The sequence below is a fragment of the Bufo bufo genome, chromosome 10 (genome assembly GCF_905171765.1).
Source record: "Bufo bufo chromosome 10, aBufBuf1.1, whole genome shotgun sequence".
NCBI lineage: Eukaryota > Metazoa > Chordata > Amphibia > Anura > Bufonidae > Bufo > Bufo bufo.
Genome location: NC_053398.1, coordinates 90,171,472 through 90,196,125, shown reverse-complemented (window position 1 = coordinate 90,196,125; position 24,654 = coordinate 90,171,472). Strand labels below are relative to the sequence as shown.

Genomic DNA, 24,654 nt, shown 5'->3' with positions numbered 1-24,654 from the left:
AGTGTGCACTTTAAACAATGCTCCTTTCACCCTGGTATCAATTTATGCTCCCAACAAGGGTCAAACTCGGTTCTTGAAAAAAGTATTGAAAATAATTAGTAAGAAAAAGAAGGGGCAACTTTTATTATTTGGGGATTTCAATCTAACTACAGACCCAGAAATAGATACATCCTCTTCATCAAGTAGAACTAACCAGTCCCTAAGTGATACCTTGTGGAAAGCAGAATTGTTTGACATTTGGCGTATCAAACACCCATCAGAGAGGGACTATACGTTTCATTCAGGGGTACACAATGTTTATTCCCGCATTGATATGTTCTTGATAGAAAGGGAGGCACTGACAAAGGTTATAGATGCAGGAATAGGGCAGATTAAGTGGTCTGATCATGCTGTAATTACAATGAAGTTGTCAGAAGAAAACAACTACTCCCCAAGATATCTTTGGAGGAGCAACCCCATTTTATTATCTTGTCCACAGCATGGTCAGCGTATTGAATCTGACCTGAGAGAATTTTTTCATCTTAATAAACTAGAGGATACTAATCCGGTGGTACTATGGAATGCCCATAAGGCATTTATAAGAGGGACGTTCATCCAACAGGGGGCGGTGCGAAAGAGGAAATTAGAGGAGACCATAACACAGTTGCTCAACAAATTGAAACAACTGGAAGATAGGAACAAGAATAATCCCTCACCCTCCAATATGGAAGCCTTAAAACAGACCAGGCAGGATCTGAGGAATCACATGTTAGAAACCTTTGAAAAAGGACTCCTGAAATCTAAAGCACGCTATTACTCCCAGGGAAATAAAGCAGGTAAACTTCTAGCGGCCAGCCTTAAGGCAAAACGGACAAAAAGTAGAATACCGTATCTCTTACACCCTATTACACAAACAAAAATGTATTCCCCATCAGATATAGCAGAGGGGTTTCAGACCTATTACCATGATCTTTATAATCTGAAGGACTCAACTCCATCTCCCCCAGACCTGATCACCAAGATAAGAAGATATCTTAATACTCTTAATCTACCCACTCTAACCAGGGAGCAACTCTGCACCCTCAATACTCACATAACAACTGAGGAGGTTGAACGAGTGATAAAATCCTTGCCTCAAGACAAAGCCCCTGGCCCAGACGGGTTTGCGAGTCATTACTATAAAAAGCTCTCACATATCTTAAGCCCCTTTCTACGGGATTTTTGCCAATCCGCCCTGAAATCTGGTAATTTCCCTGAAGAAAACTTACAAGCCACTATCATTACTTTACCTAAACCGGGTAAACCAGCGGATAAACCCCAAAACTTTAGGCCCATATCTTTATTAAATCAAGATATTAAAATCTATGCTAAACTTCTGGCTCTTAGGTTAGCTGCAATACTCCCTTCCATAATACACACTGACCAAACTGGTTTTGTTTCAACCCGCCAGTCCTACTACAATACTAGGAGAATGCTGGGCATTTTCCACCAAGTCAAACAGCAGAAGAGTCCTATGCTGGTTCTGGCTTTAGACGCCGAGAAGGCGTTTGACAGAATAAGATGGTCATTCGCATTCTCGGTGCTCTCGAACATGGGATTTAGTGGTCCAATCATGTCCGCAATAGAGGCCTTATATAGCAACCCCACGGCTAGGGTATATGTCAATGGGGCCTTGTCAGAGTCGTTTAGTTTAACAAACGGCACTAGACAGGGTTGCCCACTGTCCCCTCTGATCTTTATTATAGCCATGGAACCACTAGCTCAAGCTATAAGAATGGACCCCCTCATCCCGGGGGTTATGATTGGAAGCCAGGAGCATGTAATTTCACTTTACGCAGATGACGTCTTACTAACTCTTTCATATCCAGAAACATCCTTAGCAGCGGTTATGAGTCAGATAGAAATCTATGGAAACATATCATACTACCATTTAAATTCCTCCAAGACACAGGCATTGCCGATCAATATCCCGGATACCTTAACTAGGTCCTTTAAAGAGAAATGGGACTTTGACTGGTGTACAGACAGTATTAAATATTTGGGAACTAGTATGACTCCCTCGTTGTCCAAACTGTATAGTCTCAACTATGATTCCCTACTAACAGAAGTGGGTAAAGACATAGATAATTTCCATAAGCATGAAACATCGTGGTTAGGTAGGATTGCTGCTTTTAAAATGTTTATCCTCCCCCGTTTTTTATACTTATTCCGTACGGTCCCCATTCCGCTACCAAATAGGTTTTTTAGCAAAGTGCAACACACAATATCCAAATATATATGGGAAAACAAGAAACCAAGGGTGGCTAAAAATATTATTCAGAGACCCAGAGATAGGGGTGGCCTCGCGGTCCCAGACATGAAAGCGTATTACCTGGCCACTTTGGTATCCATGCTTAGAAGCTGGAAACGAGAATTACTGGAAATCCCTTGGGTGCAAATAGAACAAGCACAGGCAGCTCCGGTTAGTTTGCCAGACTTATTCCATTTACCTTTCTGGAGCATTCAGATCCCTAAGAATATGAACCCGATAATTGTTGCATCTGTTTCAGCTTGGCAACAATTTCATAGTATAGATAATGAGGGACACCCGCCTACTGTGATATCACTGCCTTTTTCTTTTATAAAAGCCTTACTTCCACACGTAGATCTCTCAGGGTGGGTTTTGAGGACTGAGGGTACAATTGAACTATTGTATGAGAATGGAACGCTGAAAACCTTCCAAGCCTTGCAGGAACAATTATTGGTTCCCAAGTCTGATTTTTTTTAAATACTTACAAATTAGGCATTTGCTACAATCACTTCGCCCTGCTAACCTGAAATATAATCGAATAGGCATGACATTTATTTCGGGTAATTTTAAAGGGATTAAGACACTATATGAGGCATTACTTCAGCCAACCCAATTTAAAAAATCTCACCCCATGCATAAATGGGAAAGGTCTTTGAATATCGACATAGCTGAGAAAGATTGGCAGAGATCAATCAGAGTGATCCATTCTAATTTACAGTGCTCCTCTCACGTAGAATCAGCTCTGAAAACAATCTTACATTGGTATTACACCCCAGAAAAATTGCAACATATGTATGAGGGGGTGTCTGGCGAGTGTTGGAGGGGATGTGGAGGAAGAGGGACGCTTCTTCACATCCTCTGGCAATGCCCATTGATTTCAGAATATTGGGAGGCATGTGAAAAGATGTTGGGCCTACTACTCCCACAAAAGTTGGTATGGTCACCGCAACTTGTCCTACTATTGATTGGAGTGGCGGATCTCCAGGTGGAAAACAGGAAATTGGTTTGTGTTTTCAATGTCCAAGCTAAATTGATGTTATTACAGAGATGGAAATCTCGGGATATTCCACATCTGAGGGACCTAGTGTCAGCAATTAATACCACTTTTGCCTACGAAAGAATTATAGCCTTAGGGAATGGGACTTATCAAAAATTCTTGAAATTGTGGCAAGTTTGGATGTCGTCTCCATATTGCAAAAAGTGATGAGAAGGAAAGAGGAAAAACATTCCCTGAAACATACCTTGAAATTTAACTAGTAGATTTAGACTCACACGAGTGTTGGACAACCAATAAAGAATAAATTTTCAGATTCATAAAGTATGTCGAGTGTAAGGGGGAGGTGGTGGATACTTTCTTTTAGATACTCTTTTCGCATGCTCCTACAGTGGGGGCCTATGGTTCGGAAAACATTAAGTTTTCGGTTTATGGGCTGAATAGGCTTCAACATGGATGTCATATATGAAAGTTTGTTTACTTTGACAAGGGTTATGTCACTGTACTATATTTGTTATTAATAACTCAACTGACAATGCAAGTATTGTAATGCATTTTTATTGTATTGTGTATTACATTGAAATACCAATAAAAACGATTGAAACAAAAATAAAAAGATCATAAAAACCCCTTTAATGGCTTACTGATACTACCTTTCTATTTATTTTCAGGTTTAGTTGGGTATTTGGCAGAAATTGATACTACTTTACCCCTCCATGGTTTGCAGTACCAATGGGATATTAGCACTAAATTACCTCGTAGCATGGTCTGTTGCTGTCGGGCGGAACAAATAAGTCTTGTTATTCCTTCTATTATTTGACTTTTGGCATCAGTTTCTCTTTCCTTTGGTTTCTTACTAAGGAAGATTGTTGGCACTAAAATAAAAAAGAACAATGTAAAAATACACAACAATTTACCAATATCAAACCTCCAAACACCATGCACCTTTTAAAGCATAGAAATAATGTGCATTAAGAAGTGCAGAAAACTAATGCACTTACCAAATCTAACAGCTCGCTGAATTTATGGTAAATCCAAATGACATTGGATCTGTGTCCCCTTCTTACAGAGATGGCCAACATATTTCCCAGATGAATAATATACTGTAGATCCAGTCTATTCATGTCATATAGCTTTGGTTTTACCAGGTGCAAGCATACAATGACAAGCTAATAAACTTAACACAGGTTCCTAGTGTTTGTCTGAATACGGTAAGTGTAACTTACCCTTCTTGTTTCGTGACTCAGTAGTTACCACACTTAGACTCATACTACCAGGTGGTGTATCTGGTCCTGGCAAACGTGAAACAACCACAGAACGGAATATACTGCGCAGAGTATTCTTCCCTCCTCCTTCTCTCTCTTTTCTCCGGTCACAAGTTAGCCAATAATCAACTTGTAATCCTAAAGCATCTGCCATGGTCCTACATAAATAGGGAGGGTAAGTTTAGGCTCTCTATATGGCTGAATGTACCTCAAATTGTAAAACTCCAAGCAAAATGGTATATGAAAGAAGTTAAACGACACCCAATCTAACACAGTAAGAAAAATCTAAACCACAAATAAAAAATAGATAAGCATGTTAAAAAAAATGGGCTTAAGATAGGGTTAATGTACCGTGAAACCTCTTAGATGACCATCCAAAAGTGCAAAGAAAAATGGCCTTCTAGAGGGGTCATCCTCTCAAAGAGGTGGTCTTTTGGAGTGGATTCACTGTACATTTTTGCACATTGTATTTCAGTATGTACAGGTGGAGAGTAAAATATATTTCCTCTAACCCTGTGTTTCCTTGGAGGCTGGCACTTAAAGACGGAGAAGATGGAGGTGTTGCTGAACCATCACGGAGGACTCCGACTGATGAAGGTGGAGACGTAGAAGGGAGACCGACACTGAGAGAAACAGAATCCTCTGCATCTGTGGGAAAACAAAATGCAACCAGTTAGCAAAGCTGAGAAGCATCATGTATACATAGACAGAGAAGGGGTATATCTGTTAGGATTGAAGGGTTGGTACAGATTGGGGAACTCTTCTCCCTCACATACCAGTATTTGGGGGGGATGTCTCCACCAGTCCGACTTTCACCACCTGCAGGAGGACACGAGGGCCAATGAGAGGAGGAAGGATACCCCAGAGGATAGAAGCACAGGGAGGCACAAGGAGAAAAGGAAAATGTCTCAGTATGTGAAAATATTAAATGGAAAGGGGGAAATGTATGGGAAGAAGAGGTATTAAAGAGCTTTCCCCATCTCTCCGTTTCCATACCGGATAGGACTTAGCGGCGGCCCCAGGTGGCTTGGCTTATGAAAACTGCCAAGTAGGAAGGCGCTCTGCGTTCCCGTAGCTCCCACTGCAGTGATAGGAAGCTATGCAAACAGAGCAGCAGAAAAAGCTATGCTGCTTCTATAAGTCATGAGTTACAGGAGCAGCACAGCTTGCATTAACTCTAGGCAGTTTCCTTAAAGGGCTTTGCCACTTTCTGGTTATTGTTGACCAATGTGTTTGTGAGATGATTATATGGCACTTACTAATATAGTCCTTGTTGAAATTCTGCACCACTTCCTATATTTTATAAGGTATGCCCCTTGTTTACAAAGTGTTTTGTGCTGTCCACACAGAGGTCCTGTCCATAAGATGGAAGCTGATGGAGGGTCATGTGACCAGGCAAATCACCATCATGTGATGTCTCCTCCATTCAAATACACTGTACCAGCACGAAACATCCAACAGAACAAGTGCAGATGGCAGGTGCAGTGTGTTTGAATGGAGGAGACATCACATTGAGGTGATTTGCCTGGTCATGGTACTCCTATACACTTGTATAGGAACAACCCGTCCCATTGAAGTAAATGGGACTGCTTGTAATTACTCTGCTCACTGCTGCGATGTCGACGGCAAGCAGGTAAACAATGAAGGGAAGGTTGCACTGGCCAGTGTGTGGCTTCTCTCCAACCAGCTGATCGGCGGGGGTGCCAGATGTAAGACCCCCACCGATCTGACATTGATGACCTGTCCTGGGGCCACTGCATAGTCTGGTGAGATGGGATAACTCATTTATTCAAATGAAGATTCACAAAATGCAGTTTAAATAAAGGGACTGATTGTGGGTTATTCTAGTTTTGATGCTTTAAAAAAAGTAACTAAACTTTTATCTAAACTTTTAATATGTTGTCCCTAATGGCCTAATAAAACTATCTGTAATATACTTTATTAATGAATTTTCTATCTTTACTACGCTTTCCCTACATAAAGCGCATCATTCCCTGGTGAGCTTAAAACTCTGTTCTCTGTACACTGCTGAGCTGTCAGCGGTGTATGGAGTATATTTTCTGAATGGGCAGCAGCCGCGCTGTGAGTACAGGCAGGAGCGCACATTGCTGTCCTGCCCATGCTCCCTGTACCCATGTACTATGCCAGAAATAGTTTAGCGGAGCAGGCAGAATCGGGAGCCCGCACCGCTCAGCCAAGAGAACTGTGTCAGTTTTAAGCGCACAGGGAATGGTGCCCTTTATGTAGGGACAAGTGTAGTAAAAATAGAAAATTCATTAAGTATATTAGAGTTAGTGTTATTAGGGCATTAGGGAGAACATATTAAAAGTTTAGATACTCTTTAATTTCTCTACAGAATACTTTTCTAATATGCATGTAGTTACAATTCTGCTCCTGTATCTTTCTCAGAAGTGATAAAGAATTTCTACCTACAGCAGCATCTCATGATGTCGGTCACTGACAGAAACATTTAGAAACATTTAGAACAGGGTTATGACATACATGAACTAGGTGAACACCCAGGATGTGCCCTGGGTGTTCACCTAGTTCATGTATGTCATAACCCTGTTGTTAACTGATGCATAGGGTGACGTGACTGATCCATGTGTAAACCCCCATATTAAGAAAAAACATTTATAGAAATACACAACCAGAGTTTAAATAATTTTTAAGGCAGCGATTGAAACCTCCTTGATCTTGAAAAAAAGGATTAAACTGGAGTAGAGACGTTCTACAAATGTATTCACCTATGTATGTATGTTGAGTAGCTATTCATATGTATTATGCAAATGGTTAAACAAATAATAATACTAAGATAATAAGATTTTATTGTGACTGTACAATACAATGAAATGTTGTGTGGAGCAATCCTAGATGCCATGGACAGAGGAACAAGAACTGACATTTAAAATAAAGTATTAACTATTCACAGTATATATATATATATATATATATATATATATATATATCTCATGAGCAAAGTGGGAAGTGCTTATGAATATATATACAAACTGATCAGACACCACTGCAGACAAGAGATCATCATGGGGTCACGAATGCAGCAGTCACTTTCAGTCTGTGGTAGTTTCTATCCTAGGTTGCTTTTAGAGGTGTAATCAATATTGTAGTGTATATCAGTACATGAAATTGACTGGTTCATTGTTCTTAAAGTGGAACTGTCGTTTTAGTTTAACCCCTTTAAGCAGGAGACGGTCACTTAATGTGGTAATAAATTTGGAATGCTTTAACTCATCCAAGCCATTCCTACACTTTTTTCATGAAACATCATACTTCATATTAGTGGTAAATTTCAGTTGATATGTTATATCTTTATTTATAAAAAAAAATCCCAAATATACTGAAAATTTGGAAAATGTTTATAAATTTATTTTTTTCTGCTTTTAACCCCTTAAGGACGCAGGGCGTATCGGTACGCCCTATTTCCCGAGTCCTTAAGGACTCAGGGCGTACCGGTACGTCCTAACTTGAAATCAGTATTCCGGCGCCCGAGGGGTTAAACGGAACGGGATTTCGGCTGAAATCCTTCAGCCGGCATCCTGTGACAACGCCAGGGGGGGTCATGTGACCCCCCCCCCGTGTCTGCGATCGCAGCAAACCGCAGGTCAATTCAGACCTGCGGTTTGCTGCGCTTTTTGCAGTTTCTGATGCCCGCGGTCCCTGACCGCGGGGATCAGAAACTTTAGAGTGCCTAAAATCAATATTTTTCACCCCCCCCCCTGCACCCCTGCACGATTTTATGCCGGTGGGTGGTGCGGGGGGGGGGGGGGGTGTCGCATGCGGTGGGGGCGTTGCGGGAGGCGGGCGGTGCGGCAGGCGGGATCGCGATCCCCCGCCCGCCTCCCCATGAACGATCGTTGGCTTCTAGTGGGTATACCAGGGTGCCAGCACATTGCTGGCACCCTGGTATAAACGGCTGACATCTGTGCAGATGTCAGCCGTTTAACCCTTTCCATACCGCGGTCCGTACGGACCGCTGTATGGAAAAAGTTAACTGTCGTCGGTCAGGGAGCTCCCTCCCTCTCCATCGGGGGGCTGCTGTGCCTTTGCAGCCCCCCGATGGAGAGGGAGAGAGCCCCCCGACAGCCCCCCTCAGCCCTGTGCTTACCCTTCCCCGTCTGCGAAGTTCTGAGCAGACTGGGAGGGTTCCCATGGCAACAGGACGCCTGCTCAGGCGTCCTGCTGTCCATGGTGCTGAACAGATCTGTTCTAAAAGCATAGATCTGTTCAGTGTAAGTAAAATACAGTACAGAACAATATATATTGTACTGTACTGTATTATACAGACATCAGACCCACTGGATCTTCCAGAACCAAGTGGGTCTGGGTCAAAAAAAAAGTGAAAAAAAGTGAAAAAAGTTAAGATAAAAAAAAAACATTCATCACTGAATAAAAATTAAAAAAATAAAATACACTACACATATTAGGTATCGCCGCGTCCGTAACGACCTGATCTATAAAACGGTCATGTTACTTTCCCCGCACGGTGAACACCATAAAAATAAAAAAATAAAAACTATGAGAAAATTGAAATTTTGCCCACCTTACTTCCCAAAAAAGGTAATAAACGTGATCAAAAAAGTCACATGTACGCCAAAATAGTACCAATAAAACAGTCATCTCATCCCGCAAAAATCATACCTTACCCAAGATAATCGCCCAAAAACTGAAAAAACTATGGCTCTCAGACTATGGAAACACTAAAACATGATTTTTTTTGTTTCAAAAATGAAATCATTGTGTAAAACTTACATAAATAAAAATAAAGTATACATATTAGGTATCGCCGCGTCCGTATCGACCAGCTCTATAAGAATATCACATGATCTAACCCCTCAGGTGACCACCGTAAAAAATAAAAAATAAAAACGGTGTAAAAAAAGCCATTTTTTGTCATCTTACGTCACAAAAAGTGTAATAACAAGCGATCAAAAAGTCATATGCACCCCAAAATAGTGCCAATTAAACCGTCATCTCATCCCGCAAAAAATGAGACCCTACTCAAGATAATCGCCCAAAAACTGAAAAAACTATGGCTCTTAGACTATGGAGACACTAAAACTTTTTTTGGTTTTAAAAATGAAGTTATTGTATAAAACTTACATAAATAAAAAAAAAAGGTATACATATTAGGTATCGCCGCGTCCGTGACAACCTGCTCTATAAAATTACCACATGATCTAACCTGTCAGATGAATGTTGTAAATAACAAAAAAAAAAAAAAAACGTGCCAAAAAAGCTATTTCTTGTTACCTTGCCGCACAAAAAGTGTAATATAGAGCAACCAAAAATCATATGTACCCTAAACTAGTACCAACAAAGCTGCCACCTTATTCCGTACTTTCTAAAATGGGGTCACTTTTTTGGAGTTTCTACTCTAGGGGTGCATCAGGGGGGCTTCAAATGGGACATGGTGTCAAAAAAACCAGTCCAGCAAAACCTGCCTTCCAAAAACCGTATGGCATTCCTTTCCTTCTGCGCCCTGCTGTGTGCCCGTACAGCGGTTTACGAACACATATTAGGTGTTTCTGTAAACTACAGAATCAGGGCCATAAATAATGAGTTTTGTTTGGCTGTTAACCCTTGCTTTGTTACTGGAAAAAAAATATTAAAATGGAAAATCTGCCAAAAAAGTGAAATTTTGAAATTGTATCTCTATTTTCCATTAAATCTTGTGCAACACCTAAAGGGTTAACAAAGTTTGTAAAATCAGTTTTGAATACCTTGAGGGGTGTAGTTTCTTAGATGGGGTCACTTTTATGGAGTTTCTACTCTAGGGGTGCATCAGGGGGGCTTCAAATGGGACATGGTGTCAAAAAAACAGTCCAGCAAAATCTGGCTTCCAAAAACCATACGCGCTCCTTTCACTCTACGCCCCGCTGTGTGGCCGTACAGTAGTTTACAGCCACATATGGGGTGTTTCTGTAAACGGCAGAGTCAGGGCAATAAAGATACAGTCTTGTTTGGCTGTTAACCCTTGCTTTGTTAGTGGAAAAAATGGGTTAAAATGGAAAATTAGGCAAAAAAATGAAATTCTCAAATTTCATCCCCATTTGCCAATAACTCTTGTGCAATACCTAAAGGGTTAACGAAGCTTGTAAAATCAGTTTTGAAACCTTGAGGAGTGTAGTTTATAGAATGGGGTCACTTTTGGGCGGTTTCTATTATGTAAGCCTCGCAAAGTGACTTCAGACCTGTAGTGGTCCCTAAAAATTTGGTTTTTGTAAATTTCTGAAAAATTTCAAGATTTGCTTCTAAACTTCTAAGCCTTATAACATCCCCAAAAAATAAAATATCAATCCCAAAATGCTACAAACATGAAGTAGACATATGGGGAATGTAAAGTCATCAAAATTTTTGGGGGTATTACTATGTATTACAGAAGTAGAGAAACTGAAACTTTGAAATTTTCAAATTTTTCAAATTTTTTGGTAAATATGGTATTTTTTTATGCAAAAAAATTAACTTTTTTGACCCAATTTTAGCAGTGTCATGAAGTACAATATGTGACGAAAAAACAATCTCAGAACGGCCTGTATAAGTCAAAGCGTTTTAAAGTTATCAGCACTTAAAGTGACACTGGTCAGATTTGCAAAAAATGGCCAAGTCCTTAAGGTGAAATAGGGCTGAGTCCTTAAGGGGTTAAGACAGATAGTGATACCTCACAAATAGTTGTTATTACCATTCCCCATATGTCTACTTTATGTTGGCATCAGTTTGTGAATGTCATTTTATATTTTTAGGACGTTAGGAAGGTTTAGAATTTTGGAAGCCTTTTTTTTCACATTTTAAAGAAAAGTTTCAAAACTAACTTTAAGGACTCTTTCTGATCTTTCCTGTGGCACAGCAAGGATTAAACAGCCAAATAAACCTCAGTATTTATTACCCTGATTCTGCAGTTTACAGAAACACTCTATATGTGGTCATACACCACACAGCAGGGCTACTGAATTCCTGCGAGTTGGGACGTCACGGATTAAGCGCTGTATCGGCAGGCCATTCTGTCGCTGCAAGTCCAGGAGACAGTTCCTCACCACGTAAGCATGGCTGAAATTCTTGGACATTCTCCTGGACATTGCCAGCACCTTGTGCAAGCCAGTGTACTTATTTAAAAAGGTGTTACATGACTAGGTTGATGATGTGTGCCATGCAGGGAGCATGTTTTTTCCCCCCTCAGGTTCAGGGCGGCCACAATGTTGCGCCTATTGTTGCTGGCCACGTTTCCAAGTTTGCTGCTTGATGTACTTTAGCAATTGCTCGCCTGTGGGGCTACTCTCTCCCAATCCGATCAGCTCCAACACGGAGTGGCAACACTTGGCACATCTGATAAGAACGAGGGGTATTGTGAGTGACGCTGTGGACGGACGAGCTTCCATGGAAGAGTAGGTGGATAAGTGCCTGGAGAGGGAGCCAGGCTGACACTATCGTGGGAGGGATCGAAAGGACCTCACCTCGTTGCTAGGGTGCTGCCCCGACATTGCAGTAAAAAAATTAATTAAAAAAATAGACCCAGTGGGCCCTAAAAGACATGTGCTGTCCCTGCCCGTAAGAGCTACTGAACCTTGCCACACAGCAAGAATCGCAGGGAGTGTGCCATGTTCTCCCCTATACATGAGAGTACAAGACTGGGATGGCGTTTTGGGAGAAATAATGCCGGCTAGATATCTTCCAGCGAGGCTGAGCGCACACCATCAGCTCTCTAAAGACAGCAGACTCCAGAAAATGGTACGGCAGAAACTGGGCCACCAGCTGGCCAGGTGGGAATTAAGCTTGTGCACCAGTGGATTGCTGGGCATGTTCAGTTGTTTCCTGGCCACGCATACCATTATCGATGCCTGACAATGGACCGGAAGAGTAGTCTGAGCGGGAGAAGCAGAAAGGGATTAGGACGATGTGAAAGACACTAAACTGCCCGTGGATGCGACCTGGCTGCCGCAAAGAGGGCCAGGAGAAGGAGGGAATTCCATTTGCGGTAGCTGGCTGCCAAAATGCCATTCCTTTGGTTCAACAGAGCTTTGGTGTCTACACTGATGTTTGCCTGCCCATGTCTTATTTGGTTCTTCTAGGGCTTGCACAGGGCAATGTTTCTGTCTCCTTGCAGTGTGGAAAAACTGCCAGATGGGAGATACTCGAGCAGAGGTAGAGGCAGCCGAGCTTGTCTTAGCTCTGGCACATAATGGGCCTAACCCACCTACAGTGTCAGCGGCATTACCAGATCCCGGATCAGACATCACCCTGGCAGTTCTTTGGGAGGTATGTCGCCTCTGATCTTCATTGCTGCTGCCACCCCCGGCCCCCTCCTCCCCCCTCTTCTGATGTCGCCTCCTCATCATCCCGATCCGGCTCCCAGGTCCTGTCCGGCACAGAATAGTCTTTGGAGTCCTCACCCACCCCCACTGAAAGCCTTCTCTGGGGCTGCAAGAAGGAGAAGCAGGAGGAACACTCTGACCCCTGGCTCCATGGCACGGTCAGACTCCAAAGTCCCCTCCACGTCATCCAGCTGTGAGTGAGATGAGGACTAAGCTATCTAATCCACAATCTCATCCTCTTTCTCCACAACGATAGTGTTGGCCGTTTCCAAAACCAGGGACAACTGCGGCCTACTACTACTACTTCTGGCCAGATAGCTGATGCTGCTACTACAGACATTCTGTCTTGGGATCTTTTGTTTGGAACCCTTCAGTATCCCTGACATTTTTGGCCCTAAATGTACACAGTCACACAAAGTATGGAACGGTTTGCAAATCTGGTTTCCTAAACAGAGGGAGATGCAATATAATGTCCTTCCCTTTCCACAAACACACTGAAGACACTGATACCAACAGGAACGGTGCCACTAACAAGTTTGAGCCCAATGTCTTTTGCTCATTAAAATAAACAGATTCAGAAATAATATCTCTCCAATGTACTACACAAGGTTCAAACTACCATACAATTATTTCCCGTCAACCAAACCAACACTTGAATTACTTGGAGATGCACTAACACGGATTGCAGTCAGAGATGTAAACCATCTGCTACTCTACGTATTATAAGACATGTATGTGCTGTTTTTCAAACGTAAAAAAGAAAAAAAAAAGGAAAAAAAAGAAAAAGAGTTTGGCCTAGTATGTCGCGTTATTGCTCACAGATGTTATCGTCTGCTACCCTGCGTATTGTAAGACACAAATATGCCTTTTTCCCAAACTTCAACCCCCAAAAAATTAAATTTGAACTGTGTGGAGATGAAACAACACAGATTTTTGCCTACTATGTCACGCTATCACTCACAGATGTTATCATTCGCTACCCTGCGTATTGTAAGACATGCATATGCCGTTTTCCCTAATGTCAACCCCCAAAAAAAATTTTTTTTAAGTGTGTGGAGATGAAACATCATAGATTTTGGCCTTCTATGTCACATTGTCCCTGACAAATGTTATCATCTGCTACCCTGCGTATTGTAAGGCCTCAAGCACACGGCCGTTGTTTTAGTCAACATCCGAGCCGCAGTTTTGGCGGCTCGGATGCGGACCCATTCACTTCAATGGGACAGCAAAAGATGAGGACAGCACTCCGTAACGAGGTCCGCAAAAAAAATCTAACCTGTCCTATTCTTGTCCGCGTTTTGCAGACAAGAATAGGCAGTTATATCAATGGCTGTCTGTGCGATCCCGCAAATTTTGCGGACCGCAGAACACACAACGGTCGTGTGCATGAGGCCTAAGACACACGTATGCTATTCTCCTAAAGTTAAAACATTTCCCATAGATCTACTTTTTTGGGGACTTCTCCTTCTTGCAGCCCCAGAGAAGGCTTTCAGTGGGGGAGGGGGAGGACTCCAAAGACTATTCTGTGCCGGACAGGACCTGGGAGCCGGATCGGGATGTTAGAAGGCTTAGGAGTTTAGAAGCAAATCTTTTTTTTTTTAGCTGTGTGAGGGCTCTTTTTCTGCGGGACGAGCTGTACTTTGTATTGGTACCATTTTGGTGTACATATACATATACTTTTTGATAGGTTTTATTTAAAAAAATTGTGACGGTGACGTGACAAAAAGAGCAATTCTGTCATTGTTTCTTATATATTTTTTACAGCGATCACCACATGGAATAAGTGATCCTTTTTCAGATCAGGACATTACAGACATGGTGATTCTAATTATGTGTTTGTTTTAATTTACAGAGTAGATATAGGAAAAAGCTAATTTTTTTATTTATTTAAATTTTTATATAATTTTTCAAAACTTTTTGTTTTACTTAACCAAGCCGCACTTGGTTCTCTGTGAGGGGGCTACAGGAGGCACAGATGGCACAAAAGGGGTACAATGGGGGCTCAGAGCAGTACCTTCTTGCAGGCTCTGATCTTTATGGTCACAAACTGTGGAGATCAGAGCCTGCAAACGGCATTTTCAGCCTAAGTATGCTCCGATTTGTTAGTCTGTACAAACTAACTAATCAGAGCAATGGCTGACAAGGGACCACTCTGACTGGTCCTTTGCCATCTTCCCCAGAGTCTATACAGTGTTACAGTGCCCGGTAAGAGTTCGGACGTAACTGTGCACCCAATTGCTCTAATTCACATGCAATCTGGACATACAGTTACGTCTATAAGCGGGCAGGGGTTAAAGAGTCTTCTTAGCAAAGCTCTAAGTGTTGTTAAGGAGAGTGTGTTTTCAGTTCTACCGAGCACTGAAGATTCCTGTGTGTGACACATCAGATAGGCAGGAATGTTTCTTGAACACGCAATTTGTCTCTGGCGCCATACCCATGCCCATGCCCAATGTAAAGGTGCCAACTATCACCTGATGAACGAGCAAACTCTAATTCGTTGGGTTGGGTGAATGGATCGGTGAGGCAGAAATCCTCTTTTCTGGCCAGCGGATTGTCCTGTGTAAACAGTGATCTGCTGCCACGAAACAATAATTCTCTATGGAAATGAGCAATCACTCTAGCAAACACTCTTCCCCATACAATGGATCTTTTTCTTGCTGTATATAATAAAAGTATGTACAACTGAAATGTACAGCAAAGAAACAAAAACGCATAAAAAAGTATTATATATTCACTTACCCCAATGAATGGTATAAACTTCTGATATGAATCATCCTCCTGACTGAGGAAGAAGAAAGTGTTATGTCACCGACAGTACTACTTAAGCCTAGTCTATCATTACACTTGAATAACAGACATGAATGCCTCATTCATTAAAGATGATGTGTCACCTTTTCTGATATGTCTGTTTTAGTAAATACGTTCCCCATGGAACAATAAACCCTGGGCTACATGGCACAGACATCGCTCAACTTCAAAACATAATGGAAGTGAATGGGGTCTCAGGGTGACTCCCAAGCAGCCGTGACCGCGGCATACTGTGAACCCATTCAGTTCCATGATGTTTTGATACTGAGCGATCTTTGGCATGTAGTTGCTAAATCTGGAGCATTAGGCCTCATGCACACGGCCGATGTGCGGCTGTTCCGTGCATTGGGGACTGCAATTTGCGGTCCCCAATGCACGGGCAATGTCCGTGTGGCGGCCGGGACAGATCAAGACGCATTCAACTTGAATGGGTCTGTGATCCGTCCACACCGCAAAAAAATAGGGGATAACTTGAAACAACTGGAATACCCCTTTAAGAAAATACACAAAAAAAAAAAAAGAGTATTTTCTTGTTCAATTATTGAAATAACATTTTACACTATTTTCTGTGATACACAGGGCTTTAATTTACATGTCACAATCATTGTTTGTTGAAACCATTGTAACTTGAGTCCATAATTCTATGGAAAGCTGGTGACTGGTTCCAATGCCCCAAAATAACATCTCAAAATAAAAAAAAAATGAAGGTAAAGAAGACAAACAGATAAAGCAAGTCCTTACATAAAACAGTCAGTAATAGATGCTGGAAGCTGTATATCACTTTCTATGATGAGGACAGGAGCGTCTTCAGGGTCTTGTACAGTCCACACAGTGAACCAGAAAAATAACATGGAGCTGCTCACCCCTGACATCTGAATGAGCAGCTCATCCGGGCACAGACAGGGGCAGTACAGCTCATCCTGGCACAGACAGGGGCAGTACAGGACATATACAGATACAGTTGAACTGAACTTGATGGTTAACGTGATAAGTAAATAAGAAAAAGAAAACTAACTTTTCAATGGATTTCAAAGGCTTTTGTCACAAGATGACCAAGAAAGCACTGTGCGATGTGTTATCAGACAATTTTAGCTCCGCTACATCTGTAGTGCCGCACTTTACTGTAGAGAGGAGCTACTAGACAGCCAATACAGGTGTTTTTAACAGAGAAATAGCCATGTTGGATCTGCGTTTGATGCATTGTATGAGGAGTCTATTTTCCAACTTAGACCACTGTAAACTGTAAATATTGTATCCTGACACCATTGTATTTTGAGGGACCAAAATACAAGGGATACATTGTATTTTGCATTCGTATTTTTATACTAACAGTACAATAGTACAAAGTAGCAATTATCAATACTACAATGTGTACATGAGGAATAACACAATTTCTGGCCACTATGTGACTTGTATCTGGCACTTTAGCACGTTTCCAATCTGCAGGCTCTGTCTCTAATTTGCAGTCCTGTCTGCAGTCAGACATGATGTGTGGAGACCAGCTGTCAAACACTGCACACAGAAAAAGGAGATTTTTGTATAACTTAACAGTAAAATCTCTTTCTCGCTCTTCATTGGGGGACACAGGAACCGTAGGTATAGCTATGTCCTCTAGGAGGCGTTGACACTAGATAAAGCTGTTAGCTCCTCCCCTGGCAGCTATACCCCCTCCAGCCTGGAGAGAGAGCTTCAGTTTGTGTACAAGCAGTAGGAGAAGCAAGCCAACCAAAGAAAAACATGGAACACCAACCATGCCAAAAGACCCAACAGGGTTCTAACCAGCAACTGCCACACTGTGCCCGAACGACAATACTGGGTGGGTGCTGTGTCCCCCAGTGAAGAGAGAGAGGAAGAGATTTTACTGGTAAGTTATACAAAAATCTCCTTTTCTCGCCCATATTCATTGGGGGACACAGAAACCGTGGGACGTTCAAGAGCAGTCCACGGGAAGGGAAAAACCACAGACCCATGGAGCAAGCAGCCCTTGCGGGGTAAGCAGCGGCCGCCGATGCATAAGAATGCACCTGGAAATACTTGTGAATGTGTGTAAGGAGGACCGGTAGCCGCGTTACACAACTGAGCAGCCGAGGCGCGATGCCTCAGAGCCCAAGAAGCGTCAACCGCTCAATGGAGCGAGCTGTGACACCTAAGGGCGGAACCCCGCACCGATGCGGAAAGGTACAGCATTAGCAGACCGAATCCATCGTGCAATTGCCACCTCGGAGGCCACCATTCCTTTTCGTGGGACCTCTGGATGACAAAAAATGGGTTCCGTACACCGGAAGGGACTGGAGGCTGCCAATAATGACATAACTCCCTGCCCTAAGGAGTGAAGGAGAGGGACAGGGAAGGAAGGACAATTTTTACATTGATGTGGAAGACAGCGACCACCTTCGGGAGAAAAAAGGAATGGGCCGGAGAAACGCCTTATCCTTGTGAAGACCCAGAAAGGGTTCTCTGCAAGAGAGCGCCGCCAACTCGAACACCCGTCTGATGGATGTGAGAACCACAAGAAAAAAACTACCTTCTAGGACAGGAGCTGGAGAGATATCTCCCCAAGGGCTCAAAGGGAGAAGACTGGAACGCTGAGAGAACTACATTCAGATCCCAAGACGGTAAAGGACGGTACGGAGGAATCATACGTGCCACTTCCTGAAGGAAGGTTACCATGGGCAGCCACGCCGTCAACCAAGACCCTAACTGCCGATGTAAGACCGGAACCTAAAAGAAGGTCGTCCCTAAGTGGCAGTGACAAGGGACATCTCCAGAAGGAGAACGAGATCGGCGTACCCGCGCGACGGGGCCAATCAGGAGCGAATTGTCGGAATTCCCTCAATCTGATCCTCCGCAGAACCCTGGGTAGGAGAGAAGAAACACGTAAGGAGGGAGAACTCCCGCCAGGGAGATGTCAGGGCATCCATGTCGTATGTTTTCAGAACTCCTGCTTGGGAGAGAAGGTGGGGAGCTTTCGTGTGGATACAGTTAATACACCCAGACCAATGGAAGGAGTCCCCATAGAAGGAGGGATGTGGAGGGCGCCACAGCCCACCAGTCGGAACCGGAGCGTGCCTGGAATGGAAGGCCACCAAAAGAATACCCCGTACAGATGCAGAAAGGTAGTAACATAGGAACTACCAAGGCATGCGGGGTGTCTATGAATCATAATCCAGAGGCGGAAAGGGACAGGGGAAGAATAGGCTAGGTCCAAGCCCATTTCCCGTCTGAGACTGGCGCTATACAGAAGTAGCCAAGGATTTCAGATGCAGAAGAGTCCATCAACTGACGAAAAACTGAACAGACAGAACCCAAGTATGTAGTGGTATGCAATACCGCTCCCACAGTAATAGCCAGTGCTTGCCCCGTCAGCGCAAAAACAGAGGGAGGCCTGAGACTATCCGTAGAAGCCACGTACCATAATGCCCCAGTTGAAGTAGAGCGAGAAGGAGGAGTGGTGGATAGAGAATACAGTCAGTGAGCACTTGACTCGCTGGAACGTATACAACATATATAAGCAATGGTGTACGCACTACTACTGATTCGGACAATATCATGACCAACTGGAACAATGAAGACCCATGGAGATGGGAGTCTCTAGTACACAAGTGATGCTAGTAAACCCCCTGAGAAGACAGAGGAGTTATAATCATGGCCAAAACCAGCACCAAAGAACACAATGAGAATAGCCACCGTATCCACTGGCAGCCTCATATAACACTAGAGTAAGAGTACCGGGCACCAACGAGTACCGACTGTTGAATTGCCGTATCTGAAGATATTCAGTTATTCCCCCGCTAATGGATCACTTGTGAAAGGGGGTAAGGCAGGCAGGAAGCACCGTGATGTGCAACACTCCGCCTATGGGAGGATAGCGCGACATTTGGACCGTATCCAATGGTGGTGCAATTACCCTAGGTAAGGTGGATGGCGAACGGGGTACTGAAGCCAGTGGTAAGGAAAATACCCCACCTAAGAAGGGGGTTAATGCCCACGGCGAGAACTAGTGCATATGGCAAGTCCTGTACCCTGTGAGAGTGCAATTAGCACCGAACTAAGGCTACTTTCACACTTGCGGCAGGACGGATCCGACATACTGTTCACCATGTCGGATCCGTCCTGCGGCTATTTCGCCGTGCCGCCAGACCGCCGCTCCATCCCCATTGACTATAATGGGGACGGGGGCGGAGCTCCGGCGCAGCACAGCGGTGCACGGCGAAAGTCGCCGGACTAAAAAGCCTGACATGCAGTAATTTTAGTCCGGCGGCCTTTCGCCGTGCTGCGCCGGAGCTCGGCCCCCGTCCCCATTATAGTCAATGGGGACGGAGCGGCGGTCCGGCGGCACGGCAAAATAGCCGCAGGACGGATCCGACATGGTGAACAGCATGTCGGATCCGTCCTTCCGCAAGTGTGAAAGTACCTTAAGGGGGTAATGCACACAGCACACGTTGTAACCAGTGATAATGTCAACCCGCCACTTGTGGAAGGAGCTAATGAAATACGGCAGGTACTGAACCCAGTGGAGAAGCAATTCCGCCACCTACAGAAGGGGGAATGTATACGTCCGGCACTGAAATCAGTGTTACTTCACTTAGTCCACCTATGACAGGGAACAATGTATAAGGTCAGTACTGTATCCCAAAGTAGTGCAATTACTCCGCCTAAGAAGGGGGTAATGCCTACGACAAGTGCTGGATTGCGCAGGTGGAGAATCATCAACCAGTCTCAGAGGATGGATTGGGATCCTGCAGTGGTCCGTCACTGGATTGCGCAGGTGGAGAATCATCAACCAGAACGGCCCAGGAGGGCAATTGGGAGCTATGCGAGTTCCCCCTTTACCCGAGATAGGGCACGGGCCTAGTGTGGGACCACACAGACCAGGTGGCCCTGCGGCTGAGGAGGGGGACCCCTATGGACGCACATTTCCTTTATTATTATTATTATTATTATTTAAAACTAGGAAGACGGCCTCAATGACAAGAGGCAGGAAGGGGTTAAATACTCATGTACAGTGTACCCAGGGGAAGAGCCCCAGATAGGTGCCGGCCCAAGAATGGTTATGAAGGGAACTATGCGAGTTCCCCTTAAGGCAGTCTCAGACCGGCTCAGCAGGTGACTGGGGATGAAGGCTGCGGCCCAAGCAAGCCGCTGCACGGCTTTTCAGAGCGTGCCGCCCCGCCCCCAATGCTGCGGGTCTGAACACCTGCGGTGCACGCCCGATTTTACTGTATCAATTCTTGAAGACCCAGGGCCAGCCGAATGAAGTGGCTGGCCAGTAAGGGTTAAAAACGCATAGAGCAGGGGCGGTGCTCAGCTGGCTGCTACGGGGGGATGCAGCAGGATTCCCCCGCTAATTGGTTGAGTCCCCCATGAGGTTAGATCCTGCAGTGTCACTACCCGGAGGGTGGATGAAGTATGCGGCGCACGAGGCGTCCGCGATTGTTTTACCTTCATTAACTCTGTCGGAGCGGCGCCTTGGGGAGCGGTAGCAGTGCGTTCCTCTCTGTCCCGCTGATATGTACACTGTCACTCCGCAGCGCCATCTCGCCCTATTCCGCCTCCATATTAACCACATTAACCCCCTATTAGTTGTCTACCGGCCTAGGGGGGAGTGAGAGGGACTGTTATAGGGGGTCTTGAGATAATAATGGCCCCTGGCAGCTTGTACCTGCTGTGTCCCCCTAGTTAACCCTGAGGGCAGGAGAAAATTATGCCAGAGAAACCCCAGGGGAGAACCATGCCAAGAGGAAGGGAGGGAGGGGGATGGGGTTAATACTCGCCTAGTCCCGTGTACTCACCTCATCTTCTGTCCAACCGCCATCTTCACCCTTCCTCTGGTCCAGCAGGGTCACCCCTTCAGCTACTGACACCGTAGTGGCAGGACGCTGGAAAAGGGGGGGCTTGGATGGGTGACCCCTTGGCTGGCGGGATGCAGGGGAGCGAGGCTGCCCTGGTCCACCTTGTCTTCTGTGGGGGAGGCAGCAGTGTGGGTGACCGGCACTGGCGCAACTCGACCCCGGGAGAACAGTGAGGCGAGGCGTCCACTGTTTTCCCATCTGAAAAAGAAGGAAAAAATAATAAAACTAAAATAAAAAAATCTTCAGGAGAATTCCCTTGCCTCCTATTGACACTAGAAAAAACTGAAGCTCTCTCTCCAGGCTGGAGGGGATATAGCTGCCAGGGGAGGAGCTAACAGCTTTATATAGTGTCAACGCCTCCTAGAGGACATAGCTATACCCACGGTTTCTCTGTCCCCCAATGAATGGGCGAGAAATAGAGGAGAATCTGCTTCATAACCTTCTCTTATTCAATCAGAATTATGCCCCAGGATCATGGAAGACATTACAAGTACTAACATGTATGCTTGTGAATAAAGTACTTAGGAGGTTTATATATCAGCCCATGTAGCTTGTATGCTTGTGAATAAAGTACTTAGGAGGTTTATATCTCAGCCCATGTAGCTCTGGCTGTCTGCTTGTCTGTGTGTTTCTCCTCTGTCTCCCTCATGCTGCTGCTCACTCTCCCCCTTCCCCCTTCATATACTTGTATGGACATGTGTAATACAATCCTTCAGTGGAGCTTGTCCACCTTAAGACAAAAATCAAAGCATTTTTCAAAGAAAAAAAGTAATTAACATGGAGGGGTGAGGGAGAGGTAAACAGCTGATAACAGGAGAACTAGAGACATTTCTCAATGATAGAAATATATTGCAAAGTTTCTTATGGTTGCTTGTAGTATTGATTTATGCAAAATTGTGTGAAAAGTTAGTGACCATTAAAATTTTGCCCCTTTTCCATTATGGCTATTTAATATAGGCTTTATTCACATCTGTTTTGAACAAAATAATAGAAAAATTGAAAAACGTGTCAGTTTTATGCCCTATTTGTTTGAATGGGTGCTTAAGATCAGTGTTTCTCAACAGTCCTCCAGTCATCAAGACCCCCAGTATGCCATGTTTTCAGGATTTCCTTAGAATTTAGCAGGGGAAATTGTCAAAGCAGCATGACTAACAACAAGTTAGTGGGATATTCTCAAATCATAACCGTCAAGTGGGCCCTGAGGACTGGCGTTCAGAAACACTGCTTTAGTGAATCAGTTATGCTCAGTTAGTGTCTCCCTAATCAAGTCTGTGCAATTTTTGACAGAAGAAGTTCTTTCTACGCCAAAAATAAAGGACACATGATGGAAGGGAACTTTTCTTTTGTTGTTTACATGAAAGTCAATGGATGAAGGATGCAGAATATATTCTGCTTGCACTCATCATTAGATCTGGTTAATAGATTTTCTTTTTGTTCTTCTCATGGATCAGAAGAATGGAAAGCTCAACATAAATGTGAACACGGCCTTACAAAGTTTTAGATTATTAGGATAGTGATAGAAGCTGTCAATTATTTTGGTTTTATTTCTTTTATTATTTTTCTTTTCTATTTATTTTGTGTTCATTTGTTAGAAATGGTGTCCCCCCGGGAGTAGGAAGAATCATGGCCACTGCTTCCTGAAGTGTGTAAACAGAGCTCATTATATGCTGTGTACACTTACTGAGAGTAGGAAGGCAGGACAGTAAATACATTTCACACGGTGCTGGCTATGCATGGTTTTTCCATGCAGAAAAACCAAAGCATAATACTTTAACAGCAAAGTGTATGAGATTAGACAAATCTCATGTACATATTGCTTCCATGTGGAAATTGACCTGCTGTGCCGATTTGGAAATCTGCAGGATGTCGATTGTGTGACTTTTGGTGCGGATTTCACCCTTTTCAATGGAAGGGTGAGATCTGCCAGAGAACATCAGGTAAGCAACAAAAAACGCAAGTAACACTCCCCCAAGGTTTTTGGTGCGGAAGTACACAGAAATCCGAACTAAGGGTCCATTCACACGTCCGTAATTTGGATCCCCATTTGTTCCGCAATTTGCGGAGCCATTCACTTTCAATGGGGATGGAACGGATGCAAATCCACATTTCCTGGATCCGCATCCGCATTTTCGGGATCCGCATCAGTTTTTTCGGGATCCGTTTTTTCGGGATCCGCAATTTCGTTCCTGAAAAAAATAGAACATGTCCTATTCTTGTCCGCAATTGCGGACCAGAAAAGGCATTTTCTATTATAGTGTCTGTGATGTGCGGATCCGCAAATTGCGGATCGCACATTGCAGGTGTCCGTGTTTTGCAGATCCTGCTCGCAGTTTAGTCTCACTGATCAGAGCTAAACAGCGAATGGATACCCACCACGGCTTACAGTGCCATCCGTCCAGACACCATGCCGGAATATCCTTTATTTGTGCGGTTGCGACTTTGAACCACTGACTGCATGAACAACTAAAAACAATGTCGCCAGCTGTGGCTTTCTGGTGCAGAATTGGCTGCACAATTCCACTCAAAGGATGGCGTCTGAACGTGGTGTGAACTGGCTTTACACACTGTTGATGGGTTGTGTAAAACACAGAAAAGCTGCAAGAACCAGACTGTAAAATGTATTTTTTCACCATGGTCTTGTGGTGCGGTAACTGTCCCTTTTTTTCAGGTTGAATACATTTATGCATCATGTTTAAAAGTGTGGGAAATTACCACATCCCAAAACCACTGCAATCGCAGTACAAACGCAGGTGGTTTTTACAATGTTTTTTCCTGCTGTTAGCCATGGACACAGGACATTGTGCACCTGTCCACAAGCATGAAAACCGGATGAGGAGCAAGATTTAAACGCAGAACAAGCAATGTGGCTCTTTATTAAGCCACCAGAATATCGCCTATTTTATATATAGAAGCTTCTCCTTCAGATAGCTATACTACATAACTGTAAACAAGAAAACCTGGACCAGATGCAACCATTCATGGAAACCAGAAATGGAATCCAGGGAGTTATCAGCACTATATGTAGGGTTATAACTAGTACCAATCATAGACAAAACAAGTGGATCACTGCTTGTCTAAAGAGCCAATAGAAACTACATAAGGGATGAGCAATTGCTACATCGTTTGTTCCCCATGCAGT

The 24,654-nt window shown here is 43.8% G+C and overlaps 1 protein-coding gene across 2 annotated transcripts in view; it reads right to left on the bottom strand.

The window, feature by feature from the left end:
• The window catches only part of PACS1 (phosphofurin acidic cluster sorting protein 1), a 148,815-nt gene that overhangs the window by 10,924 nt on the left and 113,237 nt on the right, over positions 1–24,654 (bottom strand). For both annotated transcript variants that reach the window (XM_040409020.1, XM_040409021.1), the window contains exons 19-23: positions 15,595–15,637; positions 5,305–5,347; positions 5,041–5,176; positions 4,490–4,686; positions 4,019–4,138 (exon numbers count right to left, since the gene is read on the bottom strand). In XM_040409020.1, coding sequence (XP_040264954.1) covers positions 4,019–4,138; positions 4,490–4,686; positions 5,041–5,176; positions 5,305–5,347; positions 15,595–15,637 — 539 coding nt within the window. The remainder of the gene's footprint in view (positions 1–4,018; positions 4,139–4,489; positions 4,687–5,040; positions 5,177–5,304; positions 5,348–15,594; positions 15,638–24,654) is intronic.